Source organism: Myotis nattereri (assembly GCF_964212035.1).
Source record: "Myotis nattereri genome assembly, chromosome: 10".
NCBI classification, from domain to species: Eukaryota; Metazoa; Chordata; class Mammalia; order Chiroptera; family Vespertilionidae; genus Myotis; species Myotis nattereri.
Genome location: NC_138085.1, coordinates 21,966,143 through 21,991,880, shown reverse-complemented (window position 1 = coordinate 21,991,880; position 25,738 = coordinate 21,966,143). Strand labels below are relative to the sequence as shown.

At 39.5% G+C, this 25,738-nt stretch overlaps 1 protein-coding gene across 2 annotated transcripts in view; it reads right to left on the bottom strand.

The window, feature by feature from the left end:
• Nucleotides 1–25,738, bottom strand: part of MGAT4A (alpha-1,3-mannosyl-glycoprotein 4-beta-N-acetylglucosaminyltransferase A) — a 98,103-nt gene that overhangs the window by 18,869 nt on the left and 53,496 nt on the right. For both annotated transcript variants that reach the window (XM_081100664.1, XM_081100665.1), the window contains 5 exons: nucleotides 17,509–17,642; nucleotides 8,682–8,728; nucleotides 6,833–6,946; nucleotides 4,808–4,883; nucleotides 1,268–1,382 (listed from right to left, as the gene is read on the bottom strand). In XM_081100664.1, the coding sequence (XP_080956790.1) occupies nucleotides 1,268–1,382; nucleotides 4,808–4,883; nucleotides 6,833–6,946; nucleotides 8,682–8,728; nucleotides 17,509–17,642 (486 nt within the window). The remainder of the gene's footprint in view (nucleotides 1–1,267; nucleotides 1,383–4,807; nucleotides 4,884–6,832; nucleotides 6,947–8,681; nucleotides 8,729–17,508; nucleotides 17,643–25,738) is intronic.

The window sequence follows — 25,738 nt, the reverse complement described above, 5'->3', positions numbered from 1 at the left end:
ATTTTTGTGCACCGGGCCTCTAGTCCTATATAATAAACCTCTATAATAAAAGGGCAATATGCAAATCAACTGAACGGCAGAATGACTGATCGTTATGATGCACACTGACCACCAGGGGGCAGATGCTCAATTCAGGAGCTGCCTCCTGGTGGTTAGTGTGCTCCCACAGGGAGAACAGCAGCGGTGGTGGGAGTCTCTCCCGCCTTGAGGCAGAGCTAAGGATGTCTGACTGACAGCTTAGGCCCACTCCCTGCGGGGAGCAGCCCTGTGGACCTAAGCTGTCAGTCAGACATCCCCCCAGGGATCCCGGACTGCAAGAGGGCGCAGGCTGGGCTTAGGGACCCCCCTGAGTGCACAAATCTCATGCACCGGACCGCTATTCTGGATATAAATGGAAGTAGTGAATTCCTGATTTTCTATATTACAAATTTATCATACAACTACTGGTTCAAAAGATTCAAGAATCAAGTCAGAGATTTTTTCCTTCATGTCTTAATAAGATTCTTCCCATTTTTAAAAAAAGGAATTTAAGAGGGTTAGGTAAAAACAAATTTTTAAAATAATAAATCAAAAAACAAGGACTCCTAGCTCTTCTGTCTTCACTTAAACCATCACAAGTAAAGATGTTTTTTTAGATAAGGGATCAGCAAGATCAAAGGCCCAGCCTCTAATATTTAAAGTTTTAAAGTACTATAGGAAGTGAAATGTTATCCTCTGGGTGTTTTTCTAAACCTGTAAATTTCCTTCAATTCTTTGATTTTCAACATATTCTCTTTAGTTGGATAATTTAGGAATGTTAGTGAAAAACTTTTTAAATTAGTATCCTGACTAGTCAATAAAAGAAACAAATAAATACAAATTAATCACTGGATAGGAAGTTCATGTACTACACCAAATGCCAGGAATTCATATTAGGAAACTGTTAACTTGACATTTTTTAAAAGACAATCTTGCAAAAGAAGTGGGCTATTGAAGAGGGTCAGAGAATTCAGACATGCTCACCAGGACCATGGCTGGCTTTGCATGTAGACATACGGAGGGCTGCCTTGTAGAACTCTAGAGTAAATACTACAACCTTAGAAATCTCCAAATACTATTTTGGGTTGCCTTACATCATTTCTCTAAGCTGAATTTCCTCAACAGCAATACATTTCCAAAGAATAAAGACAACTTTAAAGTAAATAAAAAAATTTAAAAAAGAATGAGTCCAATATCCCAAACCTCACAATTATTTCTGAAAAGTAGATAAATCCAACACTTTTCTTACCAATGAAGCCCAGCTGGGAGAACTCTAGTATCATCCATTCCTCAGAAGAAAGTTGAAGGGCAAAATTTTTGATAGTGTTAAAGTAATTTGGTTTGGCAATAATATCATCTTCAAGCTGAAGAAAGAGGTGAAAGATTTAGATAGACCATTTTTATTATGAAAAATAATCAAGCATATTTTATCATGAAAATCAAGTAAACAATGGTCAAAAATGATAAAATTACAAAACTAAATTTTATTAAAAGAAAATGAGGAAAATAAAAGGGAAGATGCAAAATCCAAGTCAACTAAACCATTCCCATACTCTGCGAAATAACAACAGCACTCCATGAATTACTCCTTTTGGTCGTTTTATACTGCCCAATGTGATTTCACACTGCCTTTCTTCTTTTCAAAGGAAAATAATTTTTTGTAGGCCTTTAATTTATTTTTCCTTTTTACATAAAACGCATACCAAGTCAGAGAGTCAAAGAAAAATCTAGTAGCTTCCCTTCTCTGCCCTCCACCCTGCTAGCTGGGGTAGCCAATGTTAAAAGTTGGTTGTGCATCAATTCAACGCCTTCTGTATGGACATATAGCACATAAAGACCCATACACACTTCTTCCAGGTTCCCACCCACCTCTCCGATTTTATTTAAAAAGGGGGCCATACATTTTTCTCTTCATATACCATGAATAACTTTCAGGTTAATAAATACATATTTAAATCATCCTTTTTAATAGATGTGTAATATTCCATGCTACAGTTGTACAACAGTTCATTCAACTTGCCCAGCTCACAGGCAGACATACATTTTTTGTCTGTGCCAACAATGCTGTACTGATATGCTTCTACTTACGTACTTTTCATTTCTGTGGATTCCTAAAAGTTCCTTTTTTACATTTTGAAAGATATCTTCAAAATCCTTAAGAAGCTGTAGCAGCTCACAAGGTGCCAGTTAACCCCATGTGCTCTGCCAACACCATGTGTTAACTACGCTGGGAACAGCTGCCAGTTCCGTAGGGCGTTGACAGAGATCAGCGATCATGGATGCATGCAAAGACCTCCTCCCCAGAATCTTCTTGCATATAATTTTAAAGTCACACGGTAATTTTAATATCCTAAGAAAACTTTTCCTTTTCTTAATTTCACATTATCATTTCTAGTTATCTAATAATAAATAATTTTCACTTATTTTAGGATTTAAAGTTTTCATGTCTTTAAGTCCTCTAAGATTACTTCTTCCTCTCTGTGTAACAGTAGTATTTGGAAAGATATGATACTGACTCACCAAATATTTATTGAGCTTTTATTATGTCCAAGACCTGCACTAAACCCTGGGAATAAATCAGTGGCATAAGGCATCTATGATATATTAAGTAACACCAAATAGGCTATAAAACAATATGTACAGTGTGATTCTGCTCTTACAAAAAGGGTTGTTAAATGAATTTATATGTGTAAAGCGTAAATTGTAAAGAGCAATGCCTGACATATGGTAAGCATGCAATAGGCACTAGTTCATAGCTGCTGCTGTTACTAAATACTGGCCTCTGCTGTTACATACTGACCCTGTTTAGGGGAAGTGTTCCTTATCATCCTCCTTCTAAACTCCAACCTTTCCTTAATTTCCTAAACATTTACTTTTCCTATACTTCACAAAAAATCTTTAAGGTTACATTAATTCTCTCCTTGGAAAGCAAATTTTAAAAATACACTATAGTTTTAAATTCTCTCTAAAAAGTTCTTGATCATAATGTGTTTATATAGTGGCCCTAGAATAAACAGCAAGGGTCAACTACAGTAATATTTGGGATATGTTAAAACAAAACATTTTGAAATTATAGTAAGACTTCTCTAAGGTATTTCAAGGAAATGTACTCTCTAAATTTAGGATATTGGCTTTTATGTGCTTAAATGCTGTATACTGTTATATACAACTAGAGGCCAAGAGCACAAATTCGTGCACAGATGGGCTCCCTCAGCCTGGCCAGCGATTGAGGCCTATCAGGGGGAGAGACCCCAGGAGGTTGGCTGGCTGGCCCTCCGATCGGGGCCTATGGGGGGGAGGGGCAGGCTGGCAGAGGGGAGGGACCGAGGGAGGCTGGCCGGTTGGCCGGCTGTGGGAGGTTGGCTATGGAAGCACACTGACCACCAGGGGGCAGCTACTGCATTGAGCATCTGGCCCCTTGTGGTCAATACACGTCATAGCGACTGGTCGGTCGACCGTAACAGTCACTTAGGCTTTTCTATATATAGATGTTCAGTTCTGGCCCTACCATCATCTACATCTCCCTTTCTGCGAAACAAGGAAGAGTTCATGCCCATATGTCATGTGTTTTTTTAATCCTCACCTGAGGGGTGAGGACATTTTTTTTCATTGATTTTTAGAGAGAGTGGAAGGGAGGAGGAAGGAGAAGAGAGAGAGAAACATTGATTGGTTGCCTCCCACACACCCATGACTGGAAGTGGAGAATTGAACCTGCAACCCAGGTATAAGCTCTTGACTGCGAATGTTGAACCCCAAGCCCTCCAGTGCACAGGCTGACACTAACCACTAAGCCATGCCAGCCAGGGTCATGCCCATTTGAATGCAGCTGGCCCAAGGTATAATGTCAAGGGAGACAAAGTCTGACCTTAGTTAAGCCCACCTTCCCATGTGATGCCAAGCTTTTTCCTTCTTTCCTCTCCTCCCAAAGTCCCTTCCCATCTCTCACAACCCCCAGTAGCTGCCTACCATTTCCTTTCTGATTCAGGGACCAGAATACCTTTTCTTAACACTTTCATCAAAACATCCTCCTAGGTAAGGACCTAATAAACTTTTTATACTAAAAAACAAAACAAAAAAAACACACAAAAGAAACCCTGACAGACTTAGTGTCTCAGGGTATTTGTATTTCAAACAAGGAATAATGACCTTTCGTGAAAGAAATGAATTGGGAAATTTAAGCTTAAGTCACTAAGGAAAATGAAATCTGAAAGAAATAATAGCTTCCCAGATTACTGAGATGTTGTCTACCTGGCTAACTTAAAACCCGTATCACTATAGATTTACTATTCTAGTCATGCTAATAAAATAAAATGTCAGTTTTATTACCTAAATGTAAATATACTGTAGCATACAAAAACCCCCACTATATTAATAGAACCACTAAAAAAATATGGAAATCCTTCTTTAAAATTTTCCATATAATTAATTCTTAGTTCTTTTTAACAGTGGAAACAGGGAGGATGAGAAAGAAGAGGGAGGATGAGGGAAGAGGAGGAGGATAAGAGGAGAGGGAGGGATGGGAGAAAAGGAAAAAAGAGATGAGCTACCTGCCCACTGTCACACCACTAAGTGGAGAGCTAGTGTTTGTGCAAAACCAGAGAATGGAACTTCAGAGCCCACATTCTCAGTGAGTAGGAGAGATGCTTCTGCCCTCGATATATTGTTATGATCTTAGAGATCTGGGAGGGCTTATGCTTTTAACACACCCCGTTTTAATGAAAATATACCCTTGATGTTATCACTTTTTCTTTAAAAGTGTGAAACACATTAAAGAAATAACCACACTTACCTGAATGTAATATATGCCCTTTTCCTGAGCATACATCATTAGAAAACAATAATCTAGGTTTTGCTTTGTTCTCCATCTGAAATAAAAATTTTCAAAAATAAGGATCAGACTCAAATTAGGCAATATAGGATTAAATGCATTACATTTTATGATATATATTATGATATAACATTGTAATCTATATTTTAAAAGGCCTGTGGCCCTAACACCATAACAACCAAGACCAGCGCGGGTGGGCGGAGCTGCAAACACGGCAGGGCGGCAGGTGGGCATGCGGGGGGGTGGGGCTGTGCGATTTCGCGTGCTGGGCTTCTAGTATTCTATAATATGTAATATATTACATAGACACAATATGTATATATTTTATATACATGATGTATACACAATATATGAAACATATAGCAGTAAATACATTTGTTGAAAAAAATTGTAATCCAGTATTTTCTAAACTTCCTTGACCACTGACTCTTTTTTCAGAAACATCTTCATGTCTCTGGGAACTAGTCTTCAACAATTATACTGTGGGGATCACTGCTCTGGTGCCTAGGACTGTGCTCCAAGCAGGTAGAAATTAATAAATATGTATTGAATGCTTAAAAACCCAAGACATCCTATTAAAATTTACAACATTAAGTTCTTTCAGTGAATCCTGGTAACCTACAGAAACTGACTAATTTTAAATAAGAGAAGTGGTTCTAAAAGTCAGGTAAAAAAAAACAAAAACCCACAACAACCAGTAAAATAAAAGCTTTGAATCATATTAAGCAAACTTCTCCACAATACAGCTAATACGACTACCTAGAACTTTTTACTAAATTCAACCCTAATTTTTTGAAAAATAAAATTGTATTTATTGAGAGACAATTAACCAATTATGAGGACATATCTGTCTTTGGGACAAATTAACAACTCAAGATGTACAAATCTCTTCCCAAAATACCATTTTTCCTTTTCTCTAATTACAGAAAATCCAAAACTAATACCAATATTTCTTAGTTTTTAATAACACAATGAAAGCTAAGTCCTTCAGTTTTAGAGAGCCAGACACAAATCCAATAGACTAAGTACTATAATACAATTTTGCAGGACAGTATTATTGTTTTTGGCCCTTTATTGAGTCAGCCCTCATTTATGCTGCATACAGATCTGAGATTTCTATCTGTACTAACTTCTGAGTTATAGATAATATACTCTCAAGAAAAGTCATAGCATTAGAGCAGCAGTTATAAAAATTATAGAGTTTACCAAATCAACCTCTCATCAGAAACTCCATAGAATTTCCAATAAAATACCCCAAATTTCATTGGCTCTCATTAATTGGCTAACTCCTAAAATATGTGAAGCTTTGATAAAGAAGAACTACATTTATTATACACTAGAGGCCCGGTGCACAAAAATTTGTGCACTGGCGGGGGAGGGGGATTGGGGGGTGTCCCTCAGCCCCACTTGTGCCCTCTCACAGTCTGGGACCCCTCAGGAGATAACCAACTGCTGGCTTAGGCCCACTCCCGGGTGGAAGATGGCAGGCCCGATCCCTTGGTGCCTGCCCCGCCTCCCCGGGTCGCGCACACGGCAGGGCTGATCCGGGGGTTGGGGCGCCGCCCTGGGTCGGGTTGCACACGGGACACCCGGGTGGGTCGCACACAGGACGCCCGGGCAGGCCGGCGGATCGCTGCTGCCCCGCCCGGCCGCCCCAGGTCGGGTCGCACACGGACGCCCGCCGCCCCAGGTCGCAGACAGCAGGCCTGGATGGCAGCAGGGCAGGCAGGATGGCGCTGTCCTGCCCCACCGCCCCAGGTCACAAATAGCAGGTCCAGATGGCTGCGGGGCAAGCGGGATGGCGCTGTCCCACCCTGCCTGCAGTATGCAAATTAGCCGCCATCTTTGTTGGCAGTTAATTTGCATATCGCACTGATTAGCCAATGGGAGGTGTAGCAAAGGTACAGTCAATTACCATGTTTGTCTATTATTAGATAGGATTGATTACATTCACAAGGGTGAGGGTTCTAAGAAACACAGGCTCACCTTACTCTTTCTTTAGAGTCTCCAAATGTCGTCTTTAAGTTTGTCAAGTCAGGATAATAGCTTCCAGGAGGTGATATTATTTCCACCAAACCAGAACTGATTTCTTTAGAAAATCTATCATGAGAAAGGTTAGTTGAGTTATTTAAGCTCTGTGGGATTTTATTTATCTTAATGCTCAACTTACTGTGTTATCATAAAACACATCAGTAATGAACACACTGTGTTCAATGAAGTAGTTCATTAATGATTTTCCAGAAACTACAGATTTTTCTAATAGCACACGTTTTTAAAAAATAATGCTTTTAAAAAGTATAAAGTGCCACTATTCTTGGAGCAGCATGGCAATCCTAGGCCAAATGCAGGAATTACTTTCCTAAAAAGTATAAGAATTTTAACAAATCAAATCGAGATGTCACAGAAAATAGAAATTGAAGAAAAACAAAGTAACGAAGGAGTTTGCGCGCGCGCGCATGTGTGTGTATATGTACAAAAATCGAAGTTCTTTAATTTTCAGGAAGGTTTAGTTGTCGGTTATACACTATATGTCCTTCTAAACTAGTGTTTCTCACTGAGAGCACTCCTGCCCCTAAAGGGTACACTGAGCAATGACCAGACATTTGGTCCTCATCACTACGGACAGTACTGACATCTAGTGGGTAGACAGACATTAGGGATGCTGTTAAACATGCTACAGTGCATAGGACAGTCCTCACAACAAAGACTTATCTAGCCCAAGATGTTAACAGTGCCAAGGTTGAGAAACTGTTCTTAAGTTTTTTAAACTAATCTTACTTACTCAATAGCAACTTCCTTCTCATTTGCATTCTCCATTATTTCATTTTTGCAAGTCTCCACAAAATGGTTGTCTAACTACCTGTCTTTGCACAAATGTTCTTAGTGCTTAATTTTCACTTTTTTTTTTCCTGGGCATGGTTTTCCTACACATTGATGAAGAAAGGAATTGACAGAATCATTGCATGTGCTCCACAGACCTGCCCATGTGGCCCATGTGAAGGGGACTAGTAATTATTTCTCTGGTCCTCTATTAAGGAATCTATACTATCTGATAGTACTTTTATGAAGGCTGCCAAGAAACTGAGCACTTGAGAAAAAATCTAACAAATACAGAGTTTAATCTGGAATTATACATATTTTTTTAATCTCTGGTTTTAGAACTGTGATAGCCAAATATAAAGCCACAGTATTTTAAATCTAGAGTTGGCAAATAATTGTTGCTTCTCTTTTGTCTTTTTAAGTAGAAGATAAGTGTTTAGGGGGCAAAAACAGGCAGAATTCAATGATGAAACCATATCAAGACTAATTTTTTAACATTACTATTAAGACTACCACCAAAGCAGTATTTTACAAATTAATGATACCTGAAATTTACTAAACTTTCTATCTGTAGTTACCTGCGATGTGCCTTGCTCACAGTAAATTGTTCCTCAACCTTTGCAAAATAGATTAGATTCAGAAATAGTTTAGCACTGAGGTTTGAAGCTGCTAAATGACTATCTGCCATAACAGCAGAAAATTTTTGCTTGGGAAACACGGTGAAAAATTTAAGTAATCTCGTATGATTCTATGTTCACTGTTCTCCAGATTAAAGACTGTTATTTGATAATGTTACATACATATAACATTCAAGTTTTTCCTAAATATACCAATTTATCCCATCAGATAACTAGATGTGCACCTTCTTTATGACAATGCCAAAGACCAATTATAGGTGGTCCAATGAACACTGAATTCCAGAGAAATGAATTATAAAAGAAGGCATTATCTTTTAGCAGAAGAGAAGAGATAATAGTAATGATTATTTTCACTTCCATAATTAAGAAGAACTTACTCTTTCTCCAGGTTGGCTATAACACCGTGTACATAATCAATATCTGTCTGGGAAAGAAAAGAAAATTGTACCTACGTTCATTGTTTTTATTTTTTTATTTAACTTTTAATACTGAACTCAAAATCAAATAAGTGAATAAAACATTCATTGAAAACATTACATTAGATTTTCAGGTAAGTTATGGGATTTGCATTTATGTACCGGTATTCTACTTTAATGCACCACTAGCTATCACTGAGTATTTACTAATACAGTAAGTAGATAACTAAGGTTTCATTATTTTCAATTGTTGATGTTCAATAGAAAAAATTAAGCATGAAAACTATTACTACTTCTTCTGAAATATCCAAGCTGTAAGTAATGAATGAACAGTGTCTGTAAGCAGGCGACAGGGAAGATGTGTCCACTGCAAATCATAAAACCTAGCTTCAAGATTCGCCTCTGTACTCACTGGCCTGTACAACTTAGAGTAAGCCACTTCTCTGAGCCTCAGTTTCCTGCCCTATTTAAAAAAAAGTGGGAGGAAAAATCATCTCAGAGACTATGACAGTAAGTGATAAAAATGGAACAAAAAGCTGTATTCTGTATTATTATTATCAAGTTGATAATAAAAACAAAGTCAAGAGCATTTTAACCAGAGTTAGAAGTAAATATTTATCAGGCCTATGTACTTTGAAATTATATACTGTAAGCACAGATCCAATACCCCTATCAATTTTAAATTCAGTGACAGCTTACATTAAAATGCTCCATTGTTAAAATAAATAAATGACACATCAAGTCTGATCTGTGTTATAAAGACTACCAAAACACTTAAAAATTGAGGAAAAACAAATATAAAACTTAACTGTGGAAATTATAAAACTTTTGGATTATAAAATTTTGTTTTATGAGTTTATTTTATTTAATTGATCTTTATTGTTGAGAGTATTGTCGTGTCCTCCTTTATCCCCCATTGACCTCCTCACCCAGCTCGGCCCCCTCTCCAGGCTTTCCCAGCACTATTGTCTGTGTCTATGGGCTATGCATATCCTATATAATAAAAGCCTAATATGCAAATTGTCCCCTCGGACGGTCACTGACCTGGAGTTTGACTGCTCACTATGACGTGCGCTGACCACCAGCGGGCAGTGCGGAACATGGTGGGTGTGAGCGACGCAGCGCTCGTAGCAGGTGGCAGTGGAGGCACAGCTGGCCCCGATGGGGCCCAATGACAGTGGGACCACAGCGGGATGGTGCAGCAGGTGAGTGGGCAGTGCCAGGCCAAGGCGGGTGCAAGCAGGGGCCCGATCGCCCTGCCAATCACCCCACAGACAGTGACCAGCAGCGGCGGCGGGGGGTGGGGTGAGCAGGCGGCACCAGGCCAAGGTGGGGTGTGCCAGGCAGAGCTGCAGGGCTGCGAGGCTGGGGATACAAGCTGGGGCTGTGAGGCTGGGGTACAAGCTAGGGCCTGATCTCCACAGACCACCCCAGAGACCCCACTTGTGCATGAATTTCATGCACCGGGCCTCTAGTATTCATCTAAGTTTTATGGTTAATCTCTGCCCACCCACCCCCACTTCCCTCTGACATATGTCAGTCTGTTGCATGTTTCAATGTCTCTGGATCTATTTTGTTCGTCAGTTTGTTCTGTTCATTAGAATAGTTTAACTTTAATTTCTGTTAATTGAAAGTAATTTCTATTTTTAGTGTTAAATTTAAAGACTTAGGAGTGAGATACAGCTAGAACACAGCCCACAACCCTCTGTACTTCCCCTTCATAAACACAAACAGTAGTGAGCTCATTTTCAATAAATTATCACCCAGTGAGTATCTTACTAACTCATCAGGTTCTAATTTTGGAGCACATGATCAAGCCTGGTTTATATAAACTTGAATAAGTTTAGCAACAACCTGAAACTCAAATTGATTACCATTTACTGAGTGCCAGTAATCTGCCTATCCAAGGAAACAGAATATGAATAGGGCCAGCTCCCTATCTCCAGGAGACTCTTCAAAAGGGGGCCAAGAAGAATAAACTTATGTGAATATAGATTTATTATGTCATATGTAATAAAATTTATGAAGTACAAGTGCTCCATATCTAATCCACACATAATATCCTTATGTTTAAAAAATACATTTTTGCTGATTTGACAGAAAAAAATAGGTACAGTTTTGATTCATTCACATCAGACAGCTATTATTTGTGTTGGCTCTCGTCTTTTTTTTTTCTTTTTTACAATCTAAGGGAAAAGAGTTCAGTCCCCCAGACTGAACAGTCAGGTATTGCATGTTTTAAACATTCTGTGGCACATCGGCTGAGAAGTGCTGTACTATGGATTAGTTTTCTCATCTGTCCGTCTCTCTGATGTAGGTTTCACTGGGCAGAGGCTTTGTTTTGTTCAGTGATAGGACTGGCTCATCACTGGGTCAGTAAATATTTGTTGAATTACAAGCAAATTTTATATATCTCCAATTTCTTCCCCATTAGATTTGTATGATATATAACCAACGCATAAGTGAACATCTTAAAATCTAGCTGCTGAAAAATTACAAGCCAAAATACCACTGATGCACCAACACAGTAATCTGTAGTTTAAAATCAAGAATAGAAACAACTAACAACTAAAAAAGACTGGTAATTATGAGAGCTTAAGAAAACATAACTATAGAGAGGGCTCCTCTTTATTTCTCAAGTGCTTTGGGGTGTAAAAAGTTCCAAAGCACTCCGGTAACTAATCCCTGCCTGAAAACACTAAACTGTCTCACTAGAAAAGACTAAACCACTTAACCAGAGTTCACCCAGGAACACAACATTGACATTATATGCAATTACCAATGAAAATCAGATACAAATCTAGAATACAGAACCTATGGAATACAGCTAACACAGTGTTCAGGAAAAAATTCATAGTAATTCTTATATTAACAAAAAGAAATAATGGAAATAAATCAATTTAGTATCTGGGACAAATGTAACATGTAAAGTATATCCTGTAACTAACAAAAGTGGAAAAATTAGTGTTAAAAGCCAGTATTAAACATTTTTTAAAGCCAGTATTAATCAGAAAACAACAACAACAAAACAAACCCAAAAGATGGTTTTTGAAATAATAAAAACAGATCCACTAGCTAAAAAGAGGGAGACTACAATATACACACATATATAAAGAAATCTGGGGAAATAACCACAAGAAGAACAAGAGTCGACTTTGCTCCACTTTGTATAAAGTAAATTTTAAAACTTAGGTAAAATGAATAAATTTCTAGAAAAATATTTTACAAGGAATCTATATAGGTCTTTATGTGCTAATATAAAAAGTTAATATTATACCATCTATACAGAAATAGTGCGAAAAAGAATGTATCCACATAGACACATTAAATATCTCTGCATGGGAACAACTACTGTTAGCAGTTGCTGCCTGTAGAGAGGTAATAGGACTAAGGAACAGCACTAAAGGGAGACTTCTCAAAGTATACAACACACATGTTTATAATTTCTTAAGCATGAGATCATATTACCTATCCAAAGAATAGACAGTAAACACTGTTTCCTAGCAAATAAAGTATATAATAGAAAAATTTAAAAAACCCTATAGCAATCTGATCAATTCTGTTATTCAACTTCTGTATTCATTTATAAATTTACCTGCTTCGCATATTTCTGCCCATAAGCCAACTAGCACTGTTAGCACAATTTAAATAAAAGAATTTTAAAGAAGGCATAGTAATGGCCTCAGGCACTCTAAACAAACTACAAAACACAAACTAAAATGTGTACAATAGTAAAAAGCAAAACTATTTTCATGCTATATTCTAAACACACTGTGAGCTGGAAATTCTGTAAACTTAATTTTTCAGAGACTACCTTTAGATGCTTTTCTAACATGATGAATTTGTTATTTCATTATAGAATCTCAACTTGAATTCTTTAGTTCAGGAACTTAACATTTTAACATGCCTTTGGAATGTTTTTAGGCAAATTACAGAAACAATGTGAATAGTCATCTATAATAATAAAAGCATAATATGCTAATTAGACCAAACGTCCTTCTGGACAACCTTCCGGACGAAGCCGCAGCGTTGGCTGGGGCTGATGCAGAGGCAACTGCCATGGTGGGTGGGGCTGAGGCAGAGGTAGCCGCTGCAGCGGCGGGGGGCCAAGCCCCTTGCACGAATTTCATGCATCAGGACTCTAGTAATGATATAAAAGATATGCTATGTAAAGATATGCTAGCTAAAGTTCTCTTTCCAGTCCTAGCCAGTTGCTCAGTGGTTAGAGCATTGGCTCTCAGACTGAAGGAGTGCAGGTTAGATTCTGGTCAAGGGCACGTACCTCGGTTGCAAACTGGATCCCCTGCCCCCGTTGGGGCGCATGCAGGAGGCAAACAATCAATGTGTCTCTCCCACATTAACATTTCTCTCTCTGTCTCTTCCCTTCCCTGCCACTCTCTAAAAATCAATGGAAATACACACACACACACACCCTTGGGTGAGGATTAACAAAACCAAAAAATAAAGTTCTCTTTCCAAATTCTCAGCAATATTTACGGTCATCAACATAATGTGGCTGTTATAAATTAGGCAATATTCTATCTGAAACACACCTTAAAAATTGATTTCATCTCTTTCACTTGGAATAGCATTTAGCCACCTAGCTCTGCACATCCATGTTGACTGCATGTTCTGTTTATAGCAATTGAGGTATTTTTGAACAAGTTGTAAGCTGTACCAGTCAGGATCTTCATAGCAATAGAAACTGACTGTGGCAGAACAGTCAGACACTGAAAGATGAGAGGCAGAACTCACAGGACCCCCAGCGAGGCTGAGGAACCAGGCTTGGAAGGCGGCAGAAATAAAGCTGGACGACAGCCAGAAACCATAGCCTGCTCCCAATGCTACAACTTGCAAAGCCCTCATCAGTCTTCAGTGCCTCTGAACCCCGCCCTGTGACCATGGGAAAGACACCCCCACAGCCACCATCTGTCACCACAATGGACTATCCACAATCTCTGCTTCTTTAGAAAAATATTTATTCTAAATGTTATCTTCTTATTTTTTGTTACTGGCATTTAGAAACGTAAGTTGATCCTATATCCAGCCACCCTGATAAATTCCCATTAATTCTAATAATGTAATAATCTGTGTGCTTTTATCCGTTTGGGTTTTCTGTGTCGACTGAAAATAATAAAGCACCACGCCAAGTCCAGGATAGGAATACCAAGGGGCTGAGCCCAGGTCACATGCCTGAACTAGTAAAGGAAACATCTGACATTTTTAGTTTCAATAGTGGGCAGGAGGTACTTCCTTCCTCCACCAAGATTCATAAAATAGGGAATTCTCCAAATATAAGAATGGGACAGGAAAAAGAATTTTTGCTAAAATTCAGAGTACAGTGTAGGAAAACGTTTTGTCAGAAATGATCATGAATGACAGAAACGATATGAGCAATGATACAGTGCTATAAGAAATATTATACAGACTATCAGTTGCTACTAATGTTAATGAGCCCCAAGCTAGTGGACACTTAGGATAAAACTAGAATCAAATGTAATAATTAAGAATTTTAAACTGCCTAAAAGCAATTCAAACAACTCTGTAAATTAATTCTTCTTTCAGTACAGATTTTCTTCCAAATATTAAAATTCTATACAGATACATATATAAATACTGCAATTCAGGAGGAGGAGTCTTCAGAGATCAGAATACTGCCCACACCTGAATGTACAACACCTCTCCATCTGTGATCTCCTTGTGCTTCCCTGTACCAACACTGAGCTCAGAAGGCTCAAGAACATTATTTCATTTCAGAGATGAAGACACTGAAGCTGAAGAAAGAAAAAGGACCTGCTCAAGTGGCAGAATCCAGGCCCTAAACCCAGGTCATCTGACTCCAAACCCATTGTTATGACATCTTAGTATCAGATAAATGGCAATGGCAAGAGGGTCTTGAATCTTTATGTACACGAATCTGTCTATATACTGAACACTATTTTTCAAGTGTATAAGGATAATTTTCTTCTTTTACAGTAATAAGACTTTTTTCTGAATAAAAATCAATATATGTTCATTGTAAAAAAAAATTCTAATTTTGTAAAACTGTATGCAACAGAAAGTGGCATCTTCCCATAATCCCAACTCTCAAGGTATCTGCTCCTAATAGTTGATGGGATATTACAAAGGACCGTTTTCTCTATTTCATTAAAGCACACAGGAGTGTTTACATGTGTGTATGTGCGTGAGTAGATTTCACACCTACAAATATTACTACTGAATCAATTTTTAGAAGTAGAAAGTTGGGTCACAGAGTACACTTTAAATTTTAATAGCTACTGCCAAAATGCTTTCCAAGGAGGTTGTATCAATTTCTACTGGCATACAATATGCAAGTGACAAATTTAATTACTTAAGATGTAAAATTTCTATAACAGGAAAAAAATACAAAGTTCCTGCAAAAGACAAACTGAACTAAATATTTCAAAGAATTTATTCCTCTCATATATGAAATTTTCTTACAAATTGAAAAAGAGCAAAGGTTATAAAAATAATTATAAATACAAATGGCGCAAGAAAAACCTATAAATCAGCATTTAACCCCATCAGTAAAGAAATCCAAATTGAGCAAAAGCAATGTATTATTTTTTACCCATCAAACTGATGAAAAAATTAAAGACGGATATGATCTAGTAGAGCATGCGGATGGGGAAACAAGCTTTCTCACAGAACGCTGGAAGAGGCGTAAACTGGCTCAGCTTCTGTGAGGCGTTTTGGCCATGCATGAACATTTTAATGTATGCGAACTCTGACCAAGGCAATTCCACATTTAGAAACTGATCACACCTCAGTAACTAAACAAAGGACACAAAATTTATGCCATGCTGAAAATAACAGCAAAAACTTGGAAACAGTCTAAATGTCTAGCAATCAGAAATTAAATAAATTATGTTAAAACCATACAATGGCATATTTTGTAGCCAGAAAAAATGATGTTGTGACATCTATTCTTTTTTTAATATATTTTATTGATTTTCACAGAGAGGAAAGGAGAGGGATAGAGAGTTAGAAACATCGATGAGAAATATCGATCAGCTGCCTCCTGCACACCCCCTACCGGGGATGTGCCCGCAACCAAGGTACATGCCCTTGGCTGGAAGCAAACCCGGGAACCCTCAGTCCTCAGGCCAACGCTCTATCCAATGAGCCAAACCGCTCTATCCAACAAGCCAAACCAGTCAGGGCAGTGATATCTATTCTTAACATGAAAAAATGTCTATGAACCCAGCTGTCATTGCTCATTGGTTGAGTGTCAACCTATGAACCAGGAGGTCATGGTTCGATTCCCGGTCAGGGCACATGCTCAGGTTCTGGACTCAATCCCCAGTATGGGGCATGCAGGAGGCAGCCGATCAATGATTCTCTTTCATCATTGATGTTTCTATCACTCTCTCCCTCTAACTTCTTCTCTGAAATCAATAATAAATATATATTTTTTTAATGCCCATGAGAGATTAAAATACATATAGAACAAATCCATTTATATATGTACACAAGCCACAGGAAATATTTCTTTTATTTTCTTTTTTTTAAATAGTAGCTCATTTTTATATTTTATTTAATATATGTGTGTGTATATATATATATATACGGCCCTAACCGGTTTGGCTCAGTGGATAGAGCGCCGGCCTGCAGATTGAAGGTTCCCAGGTTCGATTCCGGTCAAGGGCATGTACCTTGGTTGTGGGCACATTCCCAGTGGGGGGTGTGCAGGAGGCAGCTGATCGATGTTTCTCTCTCATGGATGTTTCTAACTATCTCTCTCCCTTCCTCTCTGTAAAAAAATCAATAAAATATATTTAAAATATATATATATATATATATATATATATATATATATATATATATATATATATTTATTTCAGAGAGGAAGGGAGAGAATCATTGATTGGCTGCCTCCTGCATGCCCCTCACTGGGGATCAAGCCTGCAACCCAGGCATGTGTCCTTGACCAGAATCAAACCCGGGACCCTTCAGTCCACAGGTCGACATTCTATCCATTGAGCCAAACCAGCTAGGGCAGGAAAATATTTCTTAAGATAAATTTCAGAATATCTAATTATTATATCTGTATGGAGGAATAGCAGGTAATTTTTCATTACACATTTCTGTAATTGTTTTAAATAGTGAGCATGTGTTCTATTCTTATATTAAGAAATACATTAAAAACACTTTCATTTAGAAAGATAGGGAAACACTGAAAAGCTGGGAATCTGGGCCAGAACCAGTTGATGTCCTAAATCCTTTCACATTCTGAAATTCTATATAATAATTAAGAAAATAATTACTTCAGGGTGATTTTTCTCATTATTTATGAAAAACTTGCTCAAGATTTATTCTTTCCCTAGATCTTTTGAGGAAACTAAAAATACAATAAATATAATATTCCTCATTCTCATGATATTTTACCTTTTCAATAATGGATGATGGTTGCATCTTGAGAGTACAGACAAGGGGTCAAGAGAATAACAAGATGATAAAACCCATGTCTAGGCTAAACTTTTCTCAGCTTTCTATACTCCCAAAGAACACCAGTGCCAATCTCCAAATTTAGGTTCTATAACTAGAAACAGGGACTCACTGCTCTGAAAGATTTATGTATATAATTATATCCTCAATTGTAGCTGCAATAAAAAAGGTAAGGCAAACGTAACCATTGGATAGAATACATTACCTAAACTTTACTCACATTTTTAAAAAATGCACATAAAAGTATATTCAAATATTCAATTATAGTTTTAACTCTTATAAATTATAGGTGTAAAAATCACAACAATTAAATAATTACCTCTCCTATGAAGACTACTATTACACAGTCCAATTTCTCTTCAGGATACAGATTATCAATAAGGGAATGAAGAGTTTCTACGAGGTAAGATTTAACTTCTCTCTTCACAGTAGGAATTCCCATTACTATTGAAACTGAAACAAAATTATATATTATAATTATAAAATTATAATTATATAAGAAGATTTTACAAATATCTAACAATACCACTACTTCAAAAATATTACACCCTTCAAATTGATCAAAATAATTGAGGTATCAAAATATACTACATTTCAGAAAGAAAATTAACCAATGGATAGAAAGGCATTATCCATAATACTATAATTCTTTTTCATAGAACTTATGGAAATAAATAATCCATAAGAAATAATGTCAAAGAACCGATAAAAATGAACAATATTAAAACTTATATTAAAAAGTGACTGTAAAGTATAAACAACAAATTTAATTATACAACTAAACCTTTGAAACACTGAACATCTTAAAAAGTAATGTCCCAGCCCAGCTGGCGTGGCTCAGTGGTTGAGCGTCAACTCATGAACCAGGAGGTCACAGTTCGATTCCCGGTGAGGGCGGGTTGTGGGCTTGATCCACAGTGGGAGGCGTGTGGGAGGCAGCCAATCAATGATTCTCTCTCATCATTGATGTTTCTATCTCTCTCTCCCTCTTCCTTCCTCTCTAAATCAAAAAGAATATAATTTTAAAAATCAATGTCCCAAATCTCATATATATGATGCATGGAGAAGGCCACATGACATCCTTTCTGTGGGTTCCTTGCCCAAAATGAATAACCTCAATCTAACCATAACCATGAAGAAACAGAAGACAAAAACAAATTAGGGGAATACATCACAAAATAACTCATTGGTCAGTACTCTCTAAACTACCAAGATCAGGAAAAATAAGAAAGAATGAGGAACTGTCCGTGACTGAGGAAGACTAAGAAGATATGATAATTGAGCGAAATATGGGATCCTGAGCTGGATCCTGAAACAAAAAAATACTAATAAAAAAATGGCAAAATGTGAACAAGATCGAAGGTTAATTAACAGTATAACATCAATGTTTATTCTCTGGTTTTGATCATGGTACTATGGTTATATAAGATGTAAATGTTTCGAGGAACTGGTGAGCTATATGGAAGCTGTACTATTCATGTAGCTGTTTTTAAGTCTAAAATTTCATTTCTACTGTTATGCCTGTTTTGAAATGCAAACTTGTCCCTACGTGTGATTAGTGTATTAAGGAGCCACTTCAGCATAACACTGATTTCACATTTGTTTACGTGCAATTTCTCCTCTGGAACAAACACTCACAGAAAACTGTGCCTATTGGAATTGAGTTCAGGAAACTGAAAGGGGCGCTGCAGAGGCACAAAATGCACACACAGCCAGCGGCTGCCCGCTACCTCGGCTCACTGCCGCCAAGGCCACACCTGGCCACCCCTGGTGTGACCACTTTCTGTCAGATTTCAGACAACTCCCTTTGCACCACTTCTCAAAGCTTCCCAGTCGCAGGCCTTCGAAGCCCATTTTAACACACAAATCTCAGATCTTTTACAAGGCAGAGGACCATAGTAGGTCCTCGGGTTACGTTGGAGATCCGTTCCTATGGCGTGACGTTTTTCGCCGTTAAGTCAGAACCCACCTACATAAGCACCTATGTCACTCACATGGAGCACATACACAGCAGTAATGATGTGAAGCAGTAAAGAAGAGTTAAAAGATAACAATTCCTGACCTTTACTTGTAGTAAATAAATAATAAAAAACATAAAGCACATATGTATATACATCGAAATGACAGAATTTTTTTTAATAAATACTGTAAATGGGAGATGGCTACATAACCACGAAACGACGTATGTTGAGCCCAACGTAACCCAAGGACTGCCTGTATTTATTATAGCAATTTCCTATGTATTAATCACTTAACGAGTGTAGAATTATGCTGCCATTTTTAAGTTTTTATATTTTTTAATGTGTAACTGGCAAAATTGTTGAGTGTTGTAAACCTAATCCAATTTTTCTCAGTTTACGGCACAATTCTGCATAGTGCAGTAATTTTTAGGAACGCATATATTGTGTTACAATAGGACTCTATTTCCTAGAAAGTTTTTAAAAATATCACTTCTTAAGAAGTCTTAGTATACTGCATATTAGATATCAGTAGAAAAATACTTTATATCTTTTTAAAATAATTAAGTATTAACAATTAATTGGAGATACTACGAAATACTTAAAATTCATAGAATTCTAAAGCTAGAAGGAAAGTTAAAGATCATGGATCTACAAGTCTATCACCATGATTCTACGGCTAAGAATTATAATCCAAATAATTCCAGGAACTTGCCCAAGTTTCATACTCCTCTCTTCCATTTTGGGACAAAGAGTTTACAAGGGCTCAGAAAGAGATTTGCTACATTTTTCCAAACATATTTACTAAACACCTATTAAATGTAAGGCATTATTCTAATGACTGGGATATAATAGTGAACAGCACAGATAAGGTCCCTACCTACCCTCATGGAACTTACATTCTAGAAGAGAAGAGAAAATAATACAATCTTAGAGGATAATATGTACTATACCAGCCGTGGGCAAACTACGGCCCGCGGGCCGGATCCGGCCCATTTGAAATGAATAAAACTAAAAAAAAAAAAAAGACCGTACCCTTTTATGTAATGATGTTTACTTTGAGTTTATATTAGTTCACACAAACACTCCATCCATGTTTTTGTTCCGGCCCTCCGGTCCAGTTTAAGAACCCATTGTGGCCCTCGAGTCAAAAAGTTTGCCCACCCCTGTACTATACAAATTAAAATGTGGCAATATGAGAAAGAGTGTGGGGGGGCGGGGGGTAGGAGGAGAGCTACCTTTATAGATAGTGAGGGTCATGGATGGCCTCTCTGGTATCAAGTGAGCTGGTAATAAATGATGAGAAAGAGCAGAGGAAAAAGATTCCAGGAGAAACAGCAAGGCCCTGAAGAGACAATGAACTTAACGTAATTGAGAAAGAGCCAAGAACAGAGTGTATCTAAAGTAGAATGAGCCCAGATTCAGAGCATTAGTTAGGGGCCATTTCACATGAAACCTTAAGTTTAGTTTTTAATTCAGAGAAAGCCTTTATAAAGCTATAAGTAGGAGAATGACATTATCCAATTTGTTAATTTTAAAAGTTTACCAAATTTTGTGGAGAACAGAAACAAAAGTGTTAAGAGTAAAAGCATCTTGGGGGACATCAGGAAGCTATTGCAGTAATTAAAGGAAAAGATGGTGGTTTGAATTAGGGTATTTAAAGATGGAGATGAGTGGATGGATTAGTGGATGGATATATATTATCCTCATTAGAGGACACGTTTATTGATTGATTGAGAGAGAGAGAGAGAGAGAGAGAGAGAGAGAGAGAGAGAGAGAGAGAGAAACATCGATGTGAGAGAGGAACAGATAGATTGCCTCCAGCACATGTCTGGATCAGGGACCGAACCCACAACCTAGGCATGTGCCCTGATGGGGAATACAACCTTTTGGTGTACGGGACAACACTCCAACCAACTGGCTACCAGGCCAGGGCTAGGACATATTTTGAAGACCCTTTCCAATGGGGCTTAGAGACAAAGGAAGAGGAGGATTGAAGGATGACTTAAGCGGATGGGGGATCTTTTATTGAGAACAACACACTGTTTCGACCATGTTCCTCTGAGATGCCTAAAGACAGGATGAGTTACCCTGGAAGCAAATTTCCACATACTTCAACCTACCTCAAACTGTTGCAAACATAAACGGTATAAAGTTATAATGTAAATTCTATTCCCTACCACTGTCTTGAGTTGTATTGTTTCTGTTTTAAGTTTAGATGGCATGTTTACAGAAGCTCCAAATACACTGTTTTGGAGCTGAAATTTAAATTCTTTAGTTTAAAACAAGGCACTCAAGGACTCCAAAAACACTAAAAATGAAAGTACTAATTTCAGCTAAGCTTTCAGAATTAGAGTACCCACGCTTGTGGTATTTCACAAAATTACCACAAAAAAGACAGTTTTTCCAGCCTTCTGGTCACAGGTAGGATTGCACTTCCTGGTCCCCTTAGGGTTGGGGAGAACAGTGGGAGGGGCTGTGATTAGTAACAAACAATGAGTCATCCCTGGAACTACAGTGTGAGTCCTTCAGAGCTGTCTTTCTTCCTCAGCAGAGCAACTAGTAAGGTGCAAGATGCAGACTGCTCTGTCCCCTGGGTCTCTGCGTGACCGATGATGCACAAGGCCCCCGGGCCTGATGGACATGTACTCTGAGCAGTAAATAAATAAACAGCTCTGCATTACTTAAACCACTGAGATTTTGGGGTAGTTAATTACTACTGTGTAACCCAGCCTACCCTGCTCCTGTTTGATAAAATGTTCTTCTATGGCTTGCCATCTAGAAATATATGTATTCTAAGGGAGAAGTATGAGTTCAGAATAAATATGGCAGCGACTGTGAACAATACAGACATATCATCCTTTTGTGGAGGGGCAAGGTGGACCAAGGAACCAAACAGGAATGGAGACAAAGGGCTGTTCTAAGTTCTTTGTCCCAGTAATTAATCATCCAGTATTTCCTAGTCAAGTATTAACTGTGTACCTATAATACATCGATGATGTACTAGTGCTGGAGTCCATTCATTGTCTTCACTGGCTGAGTTTAGACAGAGACCCCCAAAAGCTAGGAACCTTTGAAGTCCTAGCAAAGGTCAGGACTGCGCACCACCCAGGTAATCTAGGAACCGCCCAGTTAATTTAGGTAACGGTAGCTGAAGCATCATCCCCACCTTAGTTCCCTTCATTCCTTAGATACTTGTGTAGATCCTTGTTGATTATTGTTGACTAGAGGCCCCGTGCACAAAAATTTGTGCACTGGGGGGGGGGGGGTCCCTCAGCCCGGCCTGTGCCCTCTCACAGTCTGGGACCCCTTGGGAGATAACGACCTGCTGGCTTAGGCCTGCTCCCGGGTGGCAGAGGGCAGGCCCAATCCCTAGGTGTAGACCCTGGTCAGGCTCAGAGCAGGGCCGATTGGGGAGTTGGGGCGCCGCTCTCTGTCATGCACAGAGCAGGGCGGATCGGGAGGTTGCGATGCCACCCTCAGTCACGCTCAGGGTAGGGCCAATTGGGGGGTTGGGGCACCGCCCCGTTACACTCAAGGCAGGGTCGATGGGGAGGTTGCGGCGCCACCCCCTGTCACGCACAGAGCAGGGCCGATCAGGGGGTTGCTGCCCCCTGTCACTCACAGAGCAGGGCCCATCAGGGGGTTGGGGGCTCCGTACCTTGTCACGCACAGGGCAGGGTCAATCAGGGGGTTGGAGAGCTCCCCCCTCTCACGCACAGAACAGGGCCCATCAGGGGGTTGGGGGAGCTCCCCCCTGTCATGCACAGAGCAGGGCCAATCAGGGGGTTGGAGAGCTCCCCCCTGTCACTCACAGAGTAGGGCCGATTGGGGAGTTGAGGCACCGCCCCCGTCACACACAGAGCAGGGCGGGTCAGGGGGTTGCGGCACCGCCACCGTCACACTCAGGGCAGGGCTGATGGGGAGGTTATGGCTCTACCCCGTCACACACAGAGCAGGGCCCGTGGGGGGGGGGGGGTTGGAGGGGGGTTGGGGCGCCGCACCCTTTCACACACAGAGCAGGGTGGATAGGGAGGTTGTGGCCCCGCACCCTCTCACACACAGAGCCGCAGAGCGATCTGGGGGTTTGGGCGCTGCCCCCTGTCACGCTGATCCCGGTGCTGGAAGGCATATTACCCTTTTACTATATAGAATAGAGGCCTGGTCCACGTGTGGGGGGTGGCTGGTTTGCCCTGAAGGGTGTCCTGGATTAGGGTGGGGGTCCCCACTGGGGTGCCTGGCCAGCCTGGATGACGGGATGATGGCTGTTTGCAGCTGGTCACACACCCTTCAGGGTGTGGGTCCCTACTGGGGTGCCTGGTCAGTCTGGGTGAGGGGCTGAGGGCTGTTTTCAGGCTGGCGGGTGACTAAAGCTCCCAACCACTCCTTTTTTTCTTTTTTTTTTTATTCTGGGCCAGCTTTAGCTCTGAGGCTCCAGCTCTTAGGCCTCTGCTGCTGAAAGCAGGTTTCTGGCCTTTGTTTACCTTCTGTATTTGAAACAATGTTGCGATCCTGCTTGCTGAAGCCTGGCGACTAAAGCAGGTTTCTGGGGTTTTGTTTAGCTTCTATATTTATAACATAGTTGCTTAGAGTTGCAGCTCAGAGGCCTGCAGTGGCAGGCGGGGAACATTGGAGTCCTCCGTCACTGAAGCAAGCAAGCCTCATGTTCACTTTAAGCTGCCTGGCTGCCGGTGCCATCTTGGCTGGCAGTTAATTTGCATATCGCCCTGATTAGCCAATGGGAAGGGTAGCGGTCATACGCTAAGTACCATGTTTCTCTTTTATTAGATAGGATCAGATACTCTGCCCATTCCTGGAAATCATCTACTGATGAGCTAATCAGATACTCTGTGTATTCCTGGAAAATGTCTGCTGATCTGTGTGTCATTGAAACCTCCTTACCCTAAGGGTTACTCCAGATCAATAAAAGATTGGAGCAGCCTGAGCATGGGTGGAAGTCCCTCTCCTTGAGTTGGACTTGCCCACCTGGTCCCCCAATATTTTAAAGTTATCTCGTGTCATTTTTCTCTCATTTGTGTGCGGCTCCTCTTTCAGATACTGAACCCTACTCCACTCGGGATGTGGAATGAAACACTCAACATACTAGACTATCTAAAATACAGTCATAAGATAGGTAAGGCTGTTGCCTCATGGTGTTTAGAATTTGACAGAGATAGCAACTGATATTATTTCCATTTTCTTCAACTTTTCTGGGAAGTTTACAAATTCTAGTATTTATTTCCTTTATCATAAAAAAATTAGGAAAAATGTTAATTTGGCGTTCTGAATCTTCAATTACTAGTCTACCTTCAGTTATAACTATTTCAATATTCATTGCTAATTAAATATTTTTAGCCTATCGTGCCTCCTCTGGTTTGATTTTCGTCATTTATTCCCCATTTCTTTCCCTATATTCCATGACAATAGTTTTATCTCTATTGTCTAGTTGCACTTTCCCTGTCTTTGTTGGCTTCATCTTTCTTTTTCCTGAAAACTAACTCTTCTAGGTCCTCAGTTCTAGGTCTTGGGTGATCTCATCCATCCTTGTATCTTCAAAAACCAGTTATTTGCAAATGATGACTCATAAAATTAAACCCAAATTTAATTTATGGTCTTGTCTTGGAAACTAATATTACAAAACACTTCCTACTGTCCTTTATCACGTGAATAGTACCAGCCATCCAGTTATATAATCCAGAAATCTAGGTCCTATCCCTGACTACTCCCTCCTACCTTAGCCCACAAAACCGTCCAAAACTATGTCCTCCCATGTCTATATCCCCATACATTCCCAACAACTAGCAAATCACCTTCTTGCCATCGCTACTACTGCCACTACTACCTGGTCCAAGCTCATCCTCTCTCAAGTGGATCACTACAACATCTCTTACTGAGTCCTTCCACATCTACTCTTCTTCCCACATTTTCTATCATTTTTCTCATGGCATCAAATGTGAGCTTTGCAAAATTTAAGTCTTATAAAGTCATCCTAAGTCCTGCTTCAAACCCTTCAGTGGCTTCTTTCTGCTTTTAGGATAAAAATCCAAAACCCTACAAATGGTCTGCAAGGTCCTGTGTGGTAGGGGCTCAATACCCCTCTCGCCTCATCTTGTTCCAAATTCCCATCACTCTATCTACAGTGCCGTCTCCATTTTCTAGAGCATTCCATGCTCCCTTCCTTCAAGGCTTTTGTAGTGCTTTTCTCATTTTCCGAATACTGTATCCTTTTCTCACAAGTGGTGGAATACTGCCCCATTCCCCAAGATGCTCATGCCCTAACTCCTGGAATCTGTGAACATATTACCTCATGGGGCAGAAGGGGCTTTCCAGAGATGATTAAGGGTCTTCAGATGGGAAGACTGTCCTGGACTACCCACGAGAGCCTAATGTACTCATAGGGGTCCTTATGAGAGGAAGGCAGGAGTCAGAATGAGAGGTAAAGTGACAGTGGAAGCAAGGGAGTCAGAGTCAGAGACGGTGTTGGAGATGCTATGCTTTGAAGATGAAGGAAGGGCATGAACTAAGGGATGCAGGTGATCTCTAGAAGCTGGAAAAGGCAAGGAAATGGGCTCCTCCCTAAAGCTTCCAGAA